At 43.2% G+C, this 20,385-nt stretch overlaps 1 protein-coding gene across 1 annotated transcript in view; it reads right to left on the bottom strand.

Moving 5' to 3' along the window:
• Positions 1–1,802: 1,802 nt before the first annotated feature.
• Positions 1,803–20,385, bottom strand: part of slc8a4b (solute carrier family 8 member 4b) — a gene marked incomplete at its 3' end in the record, with an annotated part of 58,405 nt that continues 39,822 nt past the window's right edge. The window contains exons 11-15 of the mRNA XM_083993453.1: positions 15,482–15,588; positions 10,957–11,081; positions 9,202–9,301; positions 7,588–7,860; positions 1,803–2,182 (exon numbers count right to left, since the gene is read on the bottom strand). Of these exons, the coding sequence (XP_083849579.1) occupies positions 1,803–2,182; positions 7,588–7,860; positions 9,202–9,301; positions 10,957–11,081; positions 15,482–15,588 (985 nt within the window). The remainder of the gene's footprint in view (positions 2,183–7,587; positions 7,861–9,201; positions 9,302–10,956; positions 11,082–15,481; positions 15,589–20,385) is intronic.

The following is a 20,385-nucleotide window of genomic DNA, read 5'->3' as shown; positions in this document are numbered from 1 at the left end:
TGCTGCAGAACAGTCATGTGACATTTCAGAGCTGCCGTACGTTTCCCTCAGAGCGCTCCACTCCTCCTCCTCCTCCTGTCCTCCACTCATCTCAGGCGTTGCGATGGAGTTCCTTAAACAGAGAAATAGAGGGCGTGTGGATCTTACCCCGTCGTCCTTCGGGGGTTTTTTTTCCTCGCAAACTTAACATAAATAAAAGAAACAGTGTTCTTGCACACACATCAATAAATGTCTCTTATAATATCATGTACAAATAGAAACACTGGGTGTGGTCATAGTTTGATTTGTCATCATCGACACCGTCACGGCCTTCGTGTTGTTGTCATCCTGATCCATCCTTCCTGTGTCTCCATTATTGGCCTTATGTCATTTCCTGCTTTACTCAGCGTGTTCACATTTCCCTGTAATTGAATGATAAATAGTGTAGCTCACAACGTGTAGTGCACAATGCTCCTTCACTGTGACATTAACAGCTGTCACCGCTCGCTCATCATCACTCCTCCAGACTCCGTTTCCTCCAGGTGTCGATGCAACATCTTTTCATCTCATCTTACTCTACGTGTGTCTTTTTTGTTTTTGTTCTGTTTTTTCTTTTTTTTTCTTTTACAATTGCACGGTAACAACATCAACACGTGACGCCATTGAAAAGTTTAGAAAAAAAAAAGAAAAAAAAAAAGGGTGGGGCCAAGGTACTGTAAGGTTTCCTTCATAGGGTGAATGAGGCTGTGGATTGGCGTTTAAAGGAGATGGGGGCGTGTGATTGGCTCGTTTAGAAAGAGGGTTAGTGGGCGGTGACTACAGCGTTTCATCATCACGACTTGAAGAGCGTTTTCATACAGCGTTTCATTGTCACGACTTTAAGACAGTTCCTACGGGGGGAGGTAAGAGTAAGGCAAGAGGGAGGGACAGAGGGGTGTGTCTGTAGGGAAGTGTGTCTGTTTGTGTGTGTGTGTATAGACTATTCTGCACAGTGTATTCAAGAAGAGAAGGAATAAAGAAAAAAAAGTTGTCAGTTTTGTGTGTGTGTGTGTGTGTGTGTGTGTGTGTGTGTGTGTGTGTGTGTGTGTACAGTTGGCAGAGGAGAGGTGAAAAAGTCATAAGTCACTGTTAGTAGTGGATGGAGTTCAACAGGTGTGATGGGAGGATCCACTGTTCCCATGGTGACGAGATACAGTTCTGACAGAAGACACAAGAGAAAGTGAGGAGGGGGTCCATCTATTCTTCTTCTACACGTCCCCATTGTCTTCTTCTCTTTCATCTACTCTCTCTATCAATGTTCTACTGACTCTTCTTTACCTTCGCTGCCTCCAGCTTCTTTCTCTCCTTCTCATCTTCCTCCTCACCTACACTCTCCCTCCTCCTGCTGGCTCGGCAGTATACTGGAACAATATCAGCCTGTTATTAACTATTCAACAGAGTCGTCCACTGGAGATGAACAACTACACAAAAGTGCTCTTTAAAACCCGCACTGCAATTTTTGTCATTAATGTTTTAAGTTAATTCTTCGTTCAGAGGGACACGGACGTCAGCGGAGAATTTTAGTGTCTCATGATGCTTAAAACTCTTTTCAGGAAAAGAAACCCCACAAAAAACAGAAACAGAAAAAAACAAAATTCTGGACTCTACAAAAAAAGACAATTGAAGATCAGCTGATTCATAAAAAATATCAGAATTGGCCCCAATCAGTCCAACTCAACTTCATATACTTCCTCATCCCTCTTCCTCCTTCTCTCCCTCCTTCCCTCTCTCTCTCTCTCTCTCATATTGGCAGTGGGTCTCTCACCCTCCCCTCTCCTCTCCATTTAAAAAAAATTTAAATGGCAGTAGGCCTCCAGCGAAGCCAGGAGGATGTAAATCAGCCACATCGAGATGAACATCAGTGACGTAATTATTTTGCAAGTCCGCGGGCCGCCCAGCTCACCGCCGGCCACCGTGGCGCGCCGCCGGTACAGCAGCGTGAGCACGCACAGCACGGCCATGATGGTGAAGAGGGTGACGGAGAAGGCCAGGTTTCCTGGGTCCACCTTGAACGTCTTGCCCTCCGCGCGCCACGCCACGGCCGCGATGGTCCACGCCACGCCGATGCCCAGGAAGACGTTGACGGCGTTGGAGCCTGTGACGTTGCCGATGGAGGCGTCGGCGTACTGGTCCTGGATGGCGGCCACTTTGCTGGCGAACGTGTCTGGATGGAAAAATGAAATCAGTCATTAATCCGGTGCTTCCCAACTTTTTTTTTGCCAAATTTCTGGCGACCCCGTGATCACGTGACTGTGACCGCGGCCGTCAACCAAGATGCGCCATATGCTGCATTTTATTTGAACTCAATTCATATATTCGAGAAAGTGAAAGTACAGAATACAGTTGTTTAAGATTGTGTGTGGTGTTTTTAATCATAATTTAAATAATAATAATAAGTTAAAAAATATATTTTAATCAGTAATTTTTTTCAATTACTAGACATTTTTGGTGACCCCATTTGAATTCCAGGCGACCCAACGTGGGGTCCCGACCCCAAGGTTGAAAACACTGAATTAATCTTAAAGCTTCATTATCAATTCTATACTGTAAACAAACATCCTGCTGTTTTTGGCCTCATCTGTATAAATAAGCTTGTTTTTGTCATTTATCTTAAATCTTTTAGCATTTTTGGAAAATGACACAATAATAATAAGCATATTTCAAACTGCTAATAAAATCTGCAGCATAAACAAGGCAGGAAAAATGAAAATATATGAAATACAGCAACATAATGCAAATGAGCCTCATATGAGTAACGTTTGATGTTGTGGAGAATGTCTTTTTCACAGTCACTGAGGAATTACCTCAAGGTAACATACAGTACACAACCCCCCACTCAGTATTCTCATAGAGACACACACACACACACACACACACACACACACACACACACACACACACACACACACACACACACACACACACACACACACACACACACACACACACACTCTCTCTCTCTGTGGTGTATGTGTATGAAAAGATGCAAAGAGGTCATGAAAGATCAAGGCGCTGGGTATCATAGGAAGCCATATGAACTAGTTGTGTCAAAGATGTGAGTGTTTATGGAAATAATTTATTTCATGTATGTTAGAGACAGAGAGATGAACTGCTGCAAAACAGGCAGAAATGCTGAGGGAGCTGAAAGCGTTGCTGTGAAAGACAACACATTTCAGTCCTTAAAGGACCAGTAGATCCAGGTTGCCTTTTTTAAGCAGCTTCCTGTACAGTAGCACAATTATAGATCATCCTGTGAAATCACATGCGTCTTTACGACATCATTTTCCTTTGTGGTCATATGTTTATTCTGGGTCCATATTCTGAGACGTATAAATATAACTTGGATTATTTTCAGGAGGATTCAGGATGTGGCTCTGCCTGGACTCTATAGTCGTATGCTGGCATCAGCCTTCGCTGGAGCAGATGTGAGAAATGCTGTAAATGCTGTAGGTGTACATGAGTGAAGCTGTTTAGTGCTGAACATTTGAGGAGGAATTGGATAAAGAAGGCAGAGACGCTACAACTGGGTTGGCAGGGAACACCAGGGAAACAGCTGCCAGTTATTGTGCGCCTGTCTTGGCTTATTTCTATTTTTAGCCGCGGCTGGTGAGACGAGTCTCGATTCTCATTTGAATGTCAGCGAGATTAGTTGAAATTCATATCCTAACATGAAAATATCCTCCAATTCTTCTTCTTTCAGGAGAGAGGTGAATTGTAATCCTGACCACATAAAAAGAAATGAAAAGTTGGGATGTGTTGACACACGAGATTGTGGGTTTGATTGAGTCATGAAACACAAACTGTACAGTACACACTGTTAAATTTAGAATTTAGAAACACACAGCATCATACACTTAACACCGGCCCAGTTTACCAGTTCTTCTCTTCTAGTCAAGAAACTGTTAAAGGGACAGTTCAACATTTTGGCAAATTGGACCATTGCCATAATACCTATAGTTTTAGTGAGTAGGTTCTTTAATTGTCGGTTCAAGCTATTTTTAGAACGGCGGAGCAGAGCCGTGAGCTGCTCAGAGCTACGCTACAGATTTTATGTATTTACTGCCCATCAACAGCTAACACCACTGACCGCAAAGGTCCTGTCTTCATCCTGGAGCTCTGGGGTTTGTATTTATGACAGCAGTGTGTTTCTGTGTGCTCGGCTGTCTGATGTCACCGTCTCCGTTTAAAAAACAGCCTGACTTTTCCAGCGTCTGGAAGTCAGGGGCTGTCCATCTCAGGTTTTAGAGAGATTTATAACACTTGTTGGAAAGATTTTTATTGCACTTAGCTTAACGAGTTATCAACCTGTCTCGCCTCTACTGCTGCTCCTGGTGAGGAGGGGAGGGGCCCACACACACACACACACACACACACACACACACACACACACACACACACACACACACACACACACACACACACACACACACACACACACACACACACACACACACACACACACACACACACACACACACACACACACACACACACACGCATATGGAAAAACAGGGAGAGAAACTGGACTGGAAATGACAGCAGAACACACATAAGGACTCTCACACCACAGACATGAAACAATGACACATCAATGAGGTGAATATTAGAGAAATAAGACATGAAACTGAGCTCAGATCCCAGAAAAAACTTAAATCAGCAGTTTCTGTGTGTGAAAAACACAGAGACTGCTGAGAAAATAGGTCTTTTTGAAAAGTGGGTGAACTGAGTCTTTAAACCACTGAATGTGTCACTAATCAAAAAGCCAAGTTCTGTGTCATAGCAGTGACTTCAGTCTGTGATCACTGCAGGACTTCACATAATGAAACAACGCTAATACTGTTCAAACGGCTCAGGTGGTTACGAATGAACAGCCAAAAACATTTATTAGTTCCCCACGTTCAAACCGAGCATCTGATCCACATCTGCCTCTAATTGCCTGAATCTGCAAATCTGCTGTAAATTGGCCCGACAATCCTCCAGCGTCTCTGATGTAATATTGTAGAATGCTTTTATAAATCTGGAGGAGGGCTGAGAGAGAGAGAGAGAGAGAGAGGAGGAGACCAGAGACAAGATAAATGTTCCTAACAACTTTGAAGGGGATATCATACACACACACACACACACACACACACAAAGGAGCACACACTCCCTGTGGAAGTTATAATGACCTGCTGGACTTATTGCACATAAACTTGCGTCACTTCAGCACCGCAAGCACACATCTTCTCCCACACACACACCTGGGTATGATGGATGACACAATAGTGAAAACACAACATCCAATAAGAGGACGGAGGAGAGAGAGCGAGGAGTAAGGTAGCACCTAGTCAGAATAATAAATTGACCGGGACGGGGCACAAGAGCAAGCGTAACAGATAAGTGAGGTGGAATATGAGAGGGTGAGAGAAGGACATAGAGAAAGAGAGACAGAGAGGGGTACAGTAGGTGTGAAAGAGACAAAACAAATCAGAGTGAAGGAGATTCAGAAAAGCCACATTAACGTCAAGACGACCTGCGACAGGACACATGCACTGATAATGGATATCCAATCCAAATTTACAGCCTCCAATTTCAACACGCAACATAATATGGCTGTTGAGGGAATTGATTCAAACGAGAGAGCGGAGACCTCGCCGCACTGCATCAGAGTTATCGCCTGAAAGGGGAGCAAAGGAGCGATTTCTATAAATCATGCGGAGGGACAGGCAACAATAAAATGGCTGACGAAAGGAAAGAGGAAGTGAATTGAATTAGAGCTCTGGGCCGGAGCATCCGCTGCGAGCGGGGGAGCGGCTCGGGCCCGGAGGCAGAAGGCTGTGATGGAGCTGGGGTCAGTTCTGATTTCATGCCTGCTTCCTGAGGGCAGCTGCTACTGAGATGAAGACGGAGGAGAGAGGAGCAGTCCCTCCGTCATTTGTTTACTCACTTTTCTGCCACATCGAGGAATCGAGGAAAATGTGCATCTTTCTTGTACTGTTTACTTATTATGTGTGGAAATAGAAACAAGAAATGCAATACTGTGGCTGTATGCTGCATCATTTCCCAATCTCATTTTTTTGGGCAAATTTATGGAGACTCGTGTTTGAGAGCAGGTGGTGCAGACGTTCCTTTAACTTGCCTGGTGATTGGAGTACGTGATTGGCCAGTGTTGAAATAAGATGATTTATTCCCCTGGTTTTCAGAGCTTAGACATCTGCCCCTCTACAGCATTTAAAGGGATACGCCAACATTTTTTTTTCATGTCTTGCCTCACTCCCGAGTCCATGACAAGCAGATAGACACCATCCTTTCGACTGTGCGTGCAGTAACAAGGGAGAGCCTGTATCGCCCGTAATTAGCTTAGCTCAAACGCTGGAAGTGTATAGGTAGTGTTAGCCTGCCTCCACCTAAAGTCATCAGAGAAACTCTTCAGCAACTCTAAACGGCAACCGGCGGGCCGATCTTCGTCTCAGAGCTGACAAAACTCTCAGGTAAGGCATCTTGAGCGGTCAAATGCCGCTAACGGGACGAGATCGGTCAAAACGGAGGGTTCAAGCAAAGACGCTTTATTTTGGTTCAAGCTAGCTACATCGAGGGTAGGTTAGCTTCCTGTAAAAGCACAAATTCTATCGTCATGGTTTTCTGTATGTAAAGGGCAACAGGTGTTTTATTTTGTGAAAGTAACCGGAAGTGCGTTGGTCACAACGGCTAGCTTGAGTAGCGCCGAATTCGTCCGAACAAAACTGTGAACGGCTGGTATTTAGACAAATTAACGACACACTGCTGATCTAAACAGCTACTTTCTCGCCTAAACATGTTTGAAATGTTGACAAAGTGATATATTTACAGAGTTTAGAGCTAAAATGAAATCAGCTTCTGACTGCTGATTTCGGCTCGGGTAGGAGGCAGGCTAACACTACCTATACACTTCCAGCGTTTGAGCTAAGCTAATTACGGGCGATACGGCTCTATCTCCCTTGTTACTGCACGCACAGTCGAAAGGATGGTGTCTATCTGCTTGTCATGGACTCGGGAGTGAGGCAAGACACGAAAAAAAATGTTGGCGTATCCCTTTAACTTGAATGATCCCACACCAGGAAACCTTGCTGTTTCCATGACCTGGTTTTTAGCATGACTGAGCTTTATCTGGGCGAGGGGCATTATTGCCATGGGACTCAGTGCTGGGCTTTAATTAAGGTAACGACAGGAGAGCAGAGGAAAGTTCCTCTTCCTCTCTTTGATCCTCTAGGACAGGGGGAAGCCAGGTTAAATAGCTTCTGCTCGGACAGTTGAAAGTTAAATGTCACCATTTGTTCATGTTATTTCAGAGCCTGTCGAGTCATCGCTCCTGCTCTCACACGTTCTGTCGTTCGTGGGTGCGGTTGTGGATACACAGGACAGGAAGTCTGGTGCCCTCAGCATCACATGCATCATCCTGTGATTCTAATTACAGCAGGCCAGTGTAGCGCACAGGAACAGATGGAGACACACATACAATAGCAAATAACCAGTGATGATAAAAATGTACATCCCCGTGGTTTCAGTTTGACCTTGGTCTTACTGTAAATAAACAGTAATCTAATCACCAACCTGGCACTGATGTCCCCAGCGCCACGAACACCACAGCGGTCACCGAGTCCTTTAGTCCTATCGTGCAGCCGAAGTGCGATGCCAGGTCGCCGGTGACCGCCGTCAGGACGCCGATGAGCGATATGGATACGATGAAGCAGGCCCAGCCGTTCCAGTACTCTGTGGGCGGGACGAAGGCGAACAGAACCTTCCAGAAGACGGTGAGGAAGTGCATGATGTAGTCGAAGCAGGACGGCAGCCGCTCCTCGCCGCTCTCCTCCTCGTCGTCGTCTCCTTTCAGGTGTGTCAGGAAATTGAAGGTGTGGAAAATAGTAAGGAAGAAAAAAAAGACAATTGATAGAAGGAGGAAGAGACGGGGGAGTGGACAAAAAAAAGAGGGAGGCAAGTGGAGTGAAACTGATGAATCTGACAGAGGAAACATTTTAACTTTCAATCACAGCGAGCATGGCTCCCTGCAAAGACAGCTAACTGATTAGCATGCTGGTACTAGGCTGTGGTGACTTCCTGTTGCTGTTCACCTAAAATATTAAAGGTTCATTACAGATAAAATACACAAGACTCTGGTAAATTAGTGAGATCTAGAGCTAAAAGCTACATGTTAACCCCCATTCCCAGCCTTTATGCTTAAAGGGATACTTCAACATTTTTGGCAAATTGGCCCATTGCTATAGTCATAGCAGTAGGTTCGTTACCTTTAATTGTCGGTGCAAGCTATTTTTAGAACAGCGGAGCAGAGCCGTGAGCTGCTCAGAGCTACGCTACGGAGGCCCATGGGATTTCTTGGTTTCCCTCATCAAACTCATCAAATACACAATCCAACAACTCCAAAACGCTCTGGTGGACAAGTTGTGACCTGCACATTCACCACGCTATGAGATAATAACGGAACGTTACGAGACAGAGTTGTTTTAGAGGTAAATACATGCAAAACCGCTGAGGCGCATTCCTGTTGAGGACAGTTTTTCGACAAGCAGTCTCTGCATTTGCCTTGGAGTTGTTGGATTGTGTATTCGATGAGTTTGATGAGGTAAACCAAGAAATCCCATTAGCCTCCGTAGTGTAGCTCTGAGCAGCTCACGGCTCTGCTCCGCCGTTCTAAAAACAGCTTGCACTGACAATTAAAGGTAACAAACCTACTCCTATAACTATAGGGATTATGGCAATTGGCCAATTTGCCAAAATGTTGAACTATCCCTTTAACATAAACTCTCTCAGCTTCATACACAGGGACAGATAAAGGAGGGATGTCTATCTTCTTATCCAACACGTGTTAAGAAAACAAAATAGTGCATTTCTTTAGAGGAGGATTAAAGGAAATGTTCTTTTTATCTAGTGTTAATGGGTGAAATGGAGAAAAAAAGTCTATAGAGCCTATTAGGATCAGTGTGGCAGTGATGAGAGCTGCATAACAATCAGACTGAAGGGTGAAAATAAATGCATGAAAAGCTTCAAAATAAAAATGCTGATGTAAACATGTAGAAAATGTTCTTTCTCATCATCCATCATCCTTTCAAAATGATGTCAAGATGTCAACCAGTACCACTGTTCATTAATCAAAATGATGCTTTACATCCTTTGTTGGTATGTGTGTGTGTGTGTGAGTGTGTGTATTACCTGCGCTGACGGTAACAGCACTGACAAACTGTTCCCTCCAGCTGCTGCTTCCCACAACCAAGGCCAGGTTTGTCTTCTTGATCAGCTTATCTACAGTACTCTGCACACACATACACACACGCACAAACGCACACACACACACACACACACAAAAACAAACATGCAAGTGCACACAGACCAGAAAAGGAAAGACACATCCCTCAAGTTGTTAATTCACCCTCAGCCACACAGATAGGGGGATAATGCTGATTTCATGCCTCTCAATTTGCTTCCACATTTCAAAGGTACGATTACAAAGTCGGCGCTTCGCGACTCTGAGATTTCGAGGTATAGGATGTGCTAATTAATGCAATGCAGTGAAATTGTCTGTGAAGCCAGTTGCTCTGCTGATGCTCCCAGTGAAATCTAGGGAAAAGCCTTCAGGCAGATTGGTTGGGTTCTGTGTCTAAAGGAAGAGGAATAATAAGAGACGTTGATGCAAAACAGCTTGCAGCAGCTATGGAGCATCACATCAGCAGTCATTATCATAACCCAGCTGACAGGGCTTTGTGAGGAGAAAGCCCTGCATGGTGTATTATCTAGTAAGTGAAAGGCAACATAAGAGAACCCCCCACACACAAAACACAAACACAAATCAGCCGTTTCAGGAAGAGTAAGTCCAGTGACAATTAAGGGTTTAAAGATACATTACAGGATGTCAGCATCCCATGGAAAATAGAAGAATTGTCTTTGCATGCAAAGGAAAAACTACAGCATGAAGGAGGAGAGATAACCTGGTGATCCTGCCAAAGAAGTTTGTTTACTGCTCTCTGCACACACACACAGACACAAACACACACACACAAATGACACAAATGGACAAATGAGCAAATGAAATCTGCAACAAACAAACAGTATGATTGGTTACATTTAAAGACATGAACAAAATCATAGACTGATAGAAGCAAACATGACGGTGTGTGAAGTAATGAAAACTAAACATGAGACACATGATCTTGTTTATTGTGTCTCTCTGTGCTTGAATGACAATCTGAACAAATGTGAGAATTAATCAAATAATTAAGTCAATATAGTTTCTATAAGAACTGTGAACTGTATCAGAAATATTTCTCCCTTCCCAGGCCTGTCGTGTCCTGAAACAGGACGTCAGCTCACTTTGAATAAATTACTTGTTGTCTTTTTTGCATGTCTCCCATCAAAATGACACGGCTCTCATTATAGAGTCCATTACATGCTAACAAAATGAATCATTCATCCTGCCGACTGGGGCAGCTTTGAATCATTTTCGATCCAATTTGCATTTTAAGTCATTTTGATCTTTGCGAGATGTTTTCTGACAACACCAAAGAAAAGAAAGGACAGAGACTGTATCTGCTCTAGGGACTTGGGTCTTATTGACTGCAGGGGACATTCAGACCCTCAGAGACTCTTTCTATGACCGAACAAGCCGATGGGGAAAGCCGGCTCTGCTCTGAGATGACCGCTTGACCCAGTGGAGGGGAGAGGGCGAGGGCAGATGGGAGCTGAGTTGTAATCCCTGTTGGGGATCAGAGTGTGCTACTGACATTTTCCAGTTGGGGCCAAAACATGAAGACTGTATCATATCATATCTGATCGGATTGGGTTGCATCATGTCTCATTAGCACAGCTGATTTGATTGATGCCGTATGAACATGAGAATAACTGAAATGTATTGATGCAATATGCATACACACATCCACACAAACACTAACACACAACAACACACACACTTACCTTGAACTCGTAGGACTCTTCTATGATCACTTCTACTTGTGTGTGTTCACCCAGACTGGGACAGCCCATCTTGGCCACCTCCTCATCCTCTGCTCCCACCAAGGGCTTGTTCTCATTGGAGTCACCTAGGAGACGGCAAAAGGAGAAGAGGTCAGTTGTGCAGAAGTTATACAGTCCAGTACCAACTTTAGGAACTTTCCTCTTCCAGTTTTGATGAACATGTATTGTTGACATACTCTGCCAGGACACTGATCACTGACTATATCAGCATTAACTCTGACATGTCAGCCTCAGTTCCAGTACTGTCCTCTCCTGTGGTAGTTACATCATAGTGCAGCCATGTTCAGACTTACCAGATCATATATATCTGTGGTTTCTTACAGTCGGCCACTTTCCTAACCAGCAGGCAAAAAACACATCTCATCCAAATCATAAAAAAAAACACTCAGAGATACAGATTGTTTCTCTCCTCACTAATGATATGGACTGTGTTGGATGACCTTTCCATTTAAAATGTCAGATTCCTGGAGTCCAGCCTCTCATCAAGCCTCATTTGAAGTCGTGGCCACACTCTCACAAATCTGGCCTCAATGTTTCTGCACAATAACACTACCACCATTTCTACCCACGTTACACTAAATGTGCATATAAGTAAAAATAAAATTCAATACTATAAACAATTTCATGCCGTTTCATTCTTTTCAGCAAATCTCTTCAACTAATTTCCAATGGGCACTGACACTGTAGTTTTTAACAACTGTTACAGGAGCAAATAATTCTTTTTTTTTGTAAAGGCCTTTGGGGGACTCATAATAAAGTTTTTATTTTAATTGATCTGCCAGTCTGACAGCTTTTGCACGCCATCTTAAGTCCAATCACGACCCACACAGTTTTCTTCATTTGCCTGATTCAAACCAGAGCATGAATTACTTTAGTAGTTTTGCTGAGACTTCATTTTATTAAACGTATGCAATCAGCTGTGAAAGACAGTCATGTAAATGCAAATATTCTGACGCTGATGTGCCACATGGGAATCCAGGCTATTAAGCATCTCATGCTATTAATAAAAATATGAATACCCAGAAGGAATTTACAACTCTGCGCCATGAAACGACTCTTCCATACGTCTCCTCACTCTCTCTTCATGCACAGTGACACTCATTAATTGAGTCAACTCTTATCAGTGCAAACCTGCTGTAAGTGAAAAGCTGTGTACAGTTATGTTATATAGTGTGTGTGTGTGTGTGTGTGAATGTCTGTCCGCTTGCACTGTGACAGTGTTATAAAATGAATTATATTCCTGTGTAATGAAACATGCCCCGGGCTGTCGGCTCTTCATGTCTGACATCCAGAGTGCGGACCCTCGCGCCACCAGGAAGAGTCTCAGTGTGAGTGTGTGTGTGTGCGTGTTAAGAGGCAGAGAGGGAGATAAAACACTTGTCGACCACCGTGGAGACTTGGCTTTCAATCCCAGACTGTGGCTGCAGGCTCCATCAAACACAGCCACTACTGCTCACAAGAGGGACCTGATAAGGGATCATGTCCTTGTTATGAACACTATAAGGAAGAGATGTGGCTCGGCCATAGACTGTGCCAGCAGGCTGATAGTCATGGCTGACACCTTCATGTCTATTGGAAAAAAGCACCTGTCCAATGGCGAGTCTTAAAGGGATAGTTCAACATTTTGGCAAATTGGCCCATTGCCATAATCCCTATGGTTTTAAGAGTAGGTTCGTTACCTTTAATTGTCGGTGCAAGCTGTTTTTAGAACGGTGGAGCAGAGCCGTGAGCTGCTCAGAGCTACGCTACGGAGGCTAATGGGATGTCTTGGTTTCCCTCATCAAACTCATCAAATACACAATCCAACAACTCCAAAACGCTCTCGTAGACAAGTTGTGACCTGCACATTCACCACGCTATGCGATAATAACTAGAGGTAAATACAGAGACTGCTTGCCGAAAAACTGCCCGACAGGCATCAGTGCTTTTACATGAATTTACCTCAAAAACAACTCCGTCAACTCCTCTGTAGCGTAGCTCTGAGCAGCTTGTGGCTCTGCTCTGCCATTCTAAAAATAGCTTGCACCGACAATTAAAGCAGTACTAAAGAACTTTCAGTTTTGGTTGAGTTTGGCAGCGCCAGTGGCCCAAAGCGGTAGTGTTTTGCCTGAAGGAAGACTCCATTTCCCATGAGCACCAGCGCGTAGCGCCGTAAACATCCTGATCTCCCGGTGCATGGAAATTAACAGAAGACGTCCAAACTAAGTTTCTGTTACCAGCGGATCATTTCTCAGTAAACACACATACACAATCCGACGGAAAGGTGCCGCATTGCCTCCTCCCTCCTCGTCGTGACTCGCAAAAGTGAAAGTGAAACTTAAGTCAGAGCCGGGGTCCTACCATGCTCCTCAAAGATGCTTAGTGCCAGTGAAGGCGATACAGACCCCCTCAGGCCATGACAGAGGTGTCATTCAACCTGTTGTAAGTCGATGTATCATCACAAAAGTTATGAAAATATTATATGAAGGTTGACAAGTTACTTAGTGTTGGTTTAAAGGTAACAAACCTACTCCTAAAACTATAGGGATTATAGCAATGTGCCAATTTGCCAAAATGTTTTACTACCCCTTTAACGAGAGAGACCAGATTTGAAAGTCTATGGTCAAACTAGTGGCTTAGACAGGTGTTGTGAATTAATACTTCTCAGCCTGCTAATGGCCTCACCATGACAACGCTGATTAGCAGGTACAGTACTGTAAAATGTTTAGCTCATTTGATAATTAGCTTTGAACACAGAAGCTGTTAAAGGTTGTGCAGGCGTTTGACCATAAACCAAAGAACTGGGCAAAAAGTCCTGATGATGACATCAGATGTAAAGTGATCATGATATTTGCATATGTTGACTTTAGGTGTTTGCTGTGACCCACTGTTCAAGAGGTTAGAATAACACTCAAAATGCAAAGTACACAGAGCTGCAGCCAAGAGGAAATTAACAGGGATGAGAAAGATAAACATAAACATAAGGAAGTCAAATGAAGTCCAGATTTGTTGTTGAAATTCTTTCAATTAGGAGCAAACAGGGGAGAGGAGGGAAAGGCAGCGCGCACAGCTTTGACGAGCCACAACCAAACCTCACCAGGCGAAAAAGAAGGTGCACAGAGTGGCTGAAAAGTATAATGATGTGTTTGTTATGCCTCTGTCAGTATTTCCAAATAGAACATCATTTAATTTGTAGCAATGCAATATTATGTGCATCAACTGCAAATAGCCTGCTGCAGTCTGTATGCTCATCATCACAGTGTTTCTATGACTTCCTACTGCGTTTCTCACTAAAAACACACAGTGGGTATCCCTGAAGTCTAACACATGCTTAAAGCCTTATTCCGTCTACATAAAACATTTGCAGAGCTGATACTTTGAATAATTTAAATCATGCAATGTTTATGTCCATGTTGTCGTCTTCACTGCCTGTGCACGGAGCGCTGCTTTGCTTCTTTGCATGACGTCGCCTCCATTGGACAAGTGTTACAACTCTGCATCACCCATGCACTGCATATCCTTTGGTACTGTGCATGTAATTTATAGAAACAAAACAGAGAGCCACTTTAAGTTAAATTATACAAGAGTGTGTTTCATTGAAGTAAAAATGGCGCATGGGAGGTTACTTCAGATTTCATTCCATCTTGTAAAGTTCCAAAATCCATTTGAAAAGAAATATCAAAGCAGAGCGAGCTGCAGAAATGAGTTATTGACTTCCAGCGTTAGTTCCCTTTAGCCTTGATCACCTGCCAGAGATTAGCTGTCTGTCTGTAATGAGTCTCTCAGCTTCCTGCAATCTCACAAATGTTGGGGAGTGAAGTGAAATGTTTCACACTGATCGATTTCTAAGCTTTTTGGCAACTATGCAAATTCAGAAAATAGGAAACGACAGAACAGAGCTGAGAGAGGAACGTGATCAAAGAAGTTCATTAGTCAGGAATGAACTGCAAATTGTCCAATCTGCTCTTTTCTTGCTGCTAAGCTCGGTGAGTCTTTCTTTCTTTTTTTTTTTTACAGTGATGACCTCAGAACACACGCGGTGCTCAGAACAGCATCCGGCTATTTATATTCTGTATATCATATCACTTATTTATGTGTAGCAATAAAGTGGGCCAAACACTGTGCGGGTCAGGTTATTATTCCTGTTGTCTGGTCCAACGTGATGCATCATGGATGCTGCGATATCAAACAGCTCCCTGCTCGAGCCTGGTGCTTATTAAATCCAAGCCAAGCTCCTTTGTGCTTCCAAGTAAAATGTTTCCCGAGATAATCAGAGTTTTAGATCGAAAGGCTGAGACGATCGATGCAGGTCTGGGCCGGTTTATAGAGGACAGGTGTGCAGGAGGCCTGAGACGCTGGTGGCAGTTAAACAAAGACTCCATTCTGTCTGTCACACTCTGATTGTTCCTGGCCCTGCTCCTGAATCCTTGATATTCCCTTTAAACACACACACACACACACAAAGCAGACTGGCAGACAGACCCACCATGTTTCTGTCCTATCTCCAAAAGAACCGGCTCCCCCAGCTCGATGGTGAAGGTCTTGTTCTTCTCATACTCTTCATCATCAATGATCTTCACCTCGATGATCTTCCTGTGAAGGAGCAGAGAAGTGAAAGATGAGACTGAGTGTGATGCAGATACTTAACCTTTGCGGTTTTATGCTCTTCTTCATAATAAAAGCCAATGTGTTCTGTGCAGTCTATTAAGTAGAAGAGTTTCTCTCTCTCTGGTTGTAATTAGCCAGGAGGTAATTTCTGCTGCTTAGACAGAAAAACACAGAAACATGAGTAAGGATGGCACCACGAGCCTCATTACTATCAAAGTACCTTATTAGCCCACCATAAGTTACAAACAGGATAACATCACAGAACACTAAAATGAACATAATTAAATTTGCACTCCTCTGCTTTCTCTTGCAGATGACGGGGAGCCTGTGCAAAGACGAAGCTTGAAGCCCAAGTCAACACAACATGAGGCTGCTAATTTGTCTCCAGCTGATGGTGATGCAACGCGTGTGTGCAGCACAGCCACTGTTGAGACATTTTCAATTAGGAGCACCCGGGGGAGAGAACCCAAATGCAGCGTAAGCAGTCAACAAAGTGACGAACGCCACAACCCAAACTCAACAGGTGAAAAAAGAAAGTTTGCACAGCGACTGGGAAATATAATGATGTGTTTATATATACGCCTCTGTCAGTATATATACAGATAGTGTCATTCAGTTTGAACCGGGTCATATGTTGTAGCCTATAGACAGAACAACAGAGACGGTTTTTAGTCACTTGAAGAAAAACTCATTTGCTCTTCTGACAGTTTCGCTCTTATTGCTACAACTTCCTGAAGCGTTTCTCACTGAAAACACATTGTGGGTATCCTTGAAGTCCAACACAATGCTTAAAGCCTTATTCCTGCTACATAAAACATTTGCAGAGTTGATACTTTGAATAATTCAAATCATGCAATGTTTATGTCCATGTTTGCTAGCCTTTTGTCTTCTTCTCTGCCTCTACATGAAGCACCGCTTCGCTTCTTTGTGTGCTGTCGCTTCCAACTGGTAAACACTGGATAAATGTTATGACAGAGCAGTTATGTATCATCAAGCACGTGCTTGTGTTGCATGAGTGTGCATACTCATGCAACAACACCACTGCTCCATGGTTATTCTAATGGACAAAAACTTCATTGCACACCTTTAACTTTATCAATGATATTTTCATATGCATCTTAGATACCTGAACCAAACAATGTCTTGAGAGTTCAGTAACCACAGCCACAATCTTTACCTAATACTGCAATGTGCATATATAGTAGAAAATACGGTTCGAATCCCGCGTTGGGCAGCCCTTTCCTATGTTTCATTCTCCTCTCTCTGCCTCCCCCTTTCCTGTCTATCTCTACTGTGTGCTGTCAAATAAAGGCAAAAAGCCAAAAAATGTACTTAAAAAAAAAAAAGTTGGAATGATTTAGTTTTCAAACCCATTCCTCTTTTTATTCCTATTTATACGCATCAGTAATCACCTTTGACCAGCTGCAATGATGACATTCTGAGTCCCAGTTACCAGTTTAGAGAAGATATACACTTTATCTATCAAGAATAAATCACATTGTCACAATCATTTCATAAGAAGAGGTATAAAAATATTTTATTCTAACTTTATGGGCCACAGTGTGTTATACTGTATATACCTGTACATATTGAAAGTAAAAGGAGTGGACACATGTGATGCAGATGTGCTGGTGTGTTAGGTTGAATATTAACTGATGGTGTCTACTCTGTAGGAAGAAGAAAGGGAAGTTACTGATTAGAAATATCCACAACAAGTTCTGCAACTTCTCCAATTTCAAAATGTTCATGACACCAAACTGCACACAAGGTTTATATAGAAATCACATCAGTTCAGTCTCTTCCTATCTTGTTTCACCCAGAGTATATCATCTTCATTTCAGCACTCAGTCTGTGTGTGACAGGCAGAGAGGAAGAGAGAGTTCATTTCCACCTGGTTGTGTCATCATATGCTTCACTGTCAGCCATGTTGACTCTGACGCCGCAAATAGGCTTCAGTTCAACAGAGAAAAAAACAGGAGGGAGATGGAGGGGGGAGATACCTGGGAGGATGGAGGGAGGGAAAGGAGAGAGTGATGGAGGTGTAGAGAAGTGGAAGTACATTGTTTTCATTGGTGGGCTGTCACAGCAACAGTGGATAAAACCGGCTGGATTTGCTATTTCTAGCGTCACATCGGCTCGAGCAGCCAACTCTCCACAACGGTCCAAACTAAATAAAAATTTTGTGAAGTCAGATGCAAAACAGAAAAGGAAAAACACTAAAACTCTATGTAAACTCATTTGGAGAAGAGGGGGAAGAGAAACACATACATATATCATATTTTATCACCATGTGTTCGCTTTTTTTTTTGCCTTATCTGATCTGCACTATAAAACATAGTCTATACAAAATGAATCATTATGTGAATGGCTGCTTGTAAAAAGAGTCTTTTTTTAATCTTTCCAAAACCAAAAATACTCAAATGTGTGTAATGGCTATATTTTTCCACATCAGACTACATTAGCTATATTTGCATATTTAAGACCCGTTTTTATCTGAGACTCTTGGGTCAGCCAAAAACAGCGTGTTTAACCAACCGTCTGAGCTAATGGTACTGTAGCTTAAATAGCTACCAAGACGGAAAGTCGTTTCCTCGCAGTTGTTGGCTAAAGGCCGGCTTTTATTCTACTACTGCTTCAGTCAAGGAGTCAAATGCTCCAGAAACAACTAAAGATTCTGATGTTAATTGTGAAAGAGTGACAGGTGCACCGACAGGAAAGATGGAGGTAAGAGAGGAGGGAGAGACGGGACTGAATACAAAAAAGATGAAGACAGAGACAGGAAGAGGCGGGAAGAGGAGTACTGTATGAGTAATGCACAGACTTCACTGAGATGTGAAGGGTTACGATCCAATACACTCTGAGTTCACTCAGGGACACACACACACACACACACACACACACACACACACACACACACACACACACTGAGGGATCACAATTTACTTTGCATATAGGAACATAAAGAAATTATATAATGTATAATGGTAAGGAACATGTGCTCACACACACACACACACACACACAGATTGGATTTTTCATGTTGCACATCATACACATTACACAGATTGTATGAACAGACAGCCAGCCCACCCCCACACGCGTTCATGCTTCACTTGTGATACAATAACACACTAACTAACACACATATGTACAAAAAAAACACAAACTCACAAACAGTTCAGCTCAACGTACACAAACATGCATGAAAGCGTGTTCCAGCCAAACACTTTACTGGATTCGTAATGTATGTACTGTACAGTATGTGCACCAATCTGGCCAATTTACACACTGCAGACAAAACACACACACATATAAACACACACACATGTACACAAATACTCTCACACTGACTGCAGAGTGTTCATTATTCATAGTTGGTGCTGGCTGGAGCAGCTCTCCCATCTGTGTCCCGCTCTCTCCAGCTCTGTCTCATCCCCTCTCAGGGTCGCTTTTAGCCCGCACACTCCTCCTCCTCCTCCTCCTCCTCCTCCTCCTCCTCCTCCTCCTCCTCCTCCTCCTCCTCCTCCTCCTCCTCCTCCTCCTCCTCCTCTCTCTCAAACATTTTCCTTTTCATCAAGACTTTTAGCTTTCAGTCATACAGTACATGAAAATACAACTATTATAAGGATGGGACCTTTAACATCTTTTTATGCCCGGTTATACAGTCAAATCACAGGGTGTTTGAAAACTTATGTGATGGATTTGTGTGCTTGTGTAAAGCTCCGACATCCCTGAATTGAGAGTCAACAATACTTGTCCTCCAGGCTTCTACTGGAGGTCCAAGGTCCTTTGAAGCTCTGGCTTTAGATGCCAAGTATTTCAGTTTAGGTTTTAGTTTAGTTTAGACCATAAAAACAGTCTGTCAGGATATCAATGTTTGTGTGTAATTTGTTGAGAGTTTTCAGTCTGGACCAATCAACATGGCTTAAATTAAAGGAATAGTAGTGGCCCATTGCCATACTGTAATCCCTATAATTTTAGGAGTAGGTTCGTTACCTTTAATTGTCGGTGCAAGCTATTTTTAGAACGGCGGAGCAGAGCCGTGAGCTGCTCAGAGCTACGCTACGGAGGCTAATGGGATTTCTTGGTTTCCCTCATCAAACTCATCAAATACACAATCCAACAACTCCAAAACACTCTGGTGGACAAGTTGTGACCTGCACATTCACCACGCTATGAGACTGAGTTGTTTTCAAGGTAAATTCATGCAGAACAGCTGTTGTGCGTTCCTGTCAGCAGCTCGCAGCTCTGCTCCACCGTTCTAAAAATAGCTTGCACCGACAATTAAAGGTAACAAACCTACTCCTAAAACTATAGGGATTATGGCAATCACCATCCACAGCTCTGTTTTTGGAAAAAAAAAAAAAAGTATATTTGCTCCACTTGACATGACATGGCTGTTAAAAATCTGTGGATCTTCTACTGTATAACTGCAAAGTTAACCGACCCCCCACCACAGAAGCTGCCTTCACAAGTGCTGAGGTTGGTGGTGACGCTCACTGAGCAACATTAGCTCCAGTCCCAGTGCTATGTACTATGGTGGATTTGACATCTTTTATTGTTGTTCAGTTCTAACTGCACATTGTTGGGGATGTTGCTATTGGAAATAACTGTTTGCCACAATGCCAGGTTTTTACCCAGCACCACTCTGATCAATTTGCTCTGAGATCTGTAGTCTTCCTTTCCCAGTCTCCACTGCTGCTCGCCTACAACTCCACTGAGAATTAAACATCACAGGCCAAATCTGAACCAGTTTCCAATCAAACACAAGACGTCCTGAAA

The sequence above is a fragment of the Trachurus trachurus genome (assembly GCF_905171665.1).
Source record: "Trachurus trachurus genome assembly, chromosome: 18".
Taxonomy (NCBI): domain Eukaryota; kingdom Metazoa; phylum Chordata; class Actinopteri; order Carangiformes; family Carangidae; genus Trachurus; species Trachurus trachurus.
The sequence above is the reverse complement of the archived record's forward strand: the minus strand, read 5'-3'. Positions and strand labels throughout refer to the sequence as shown.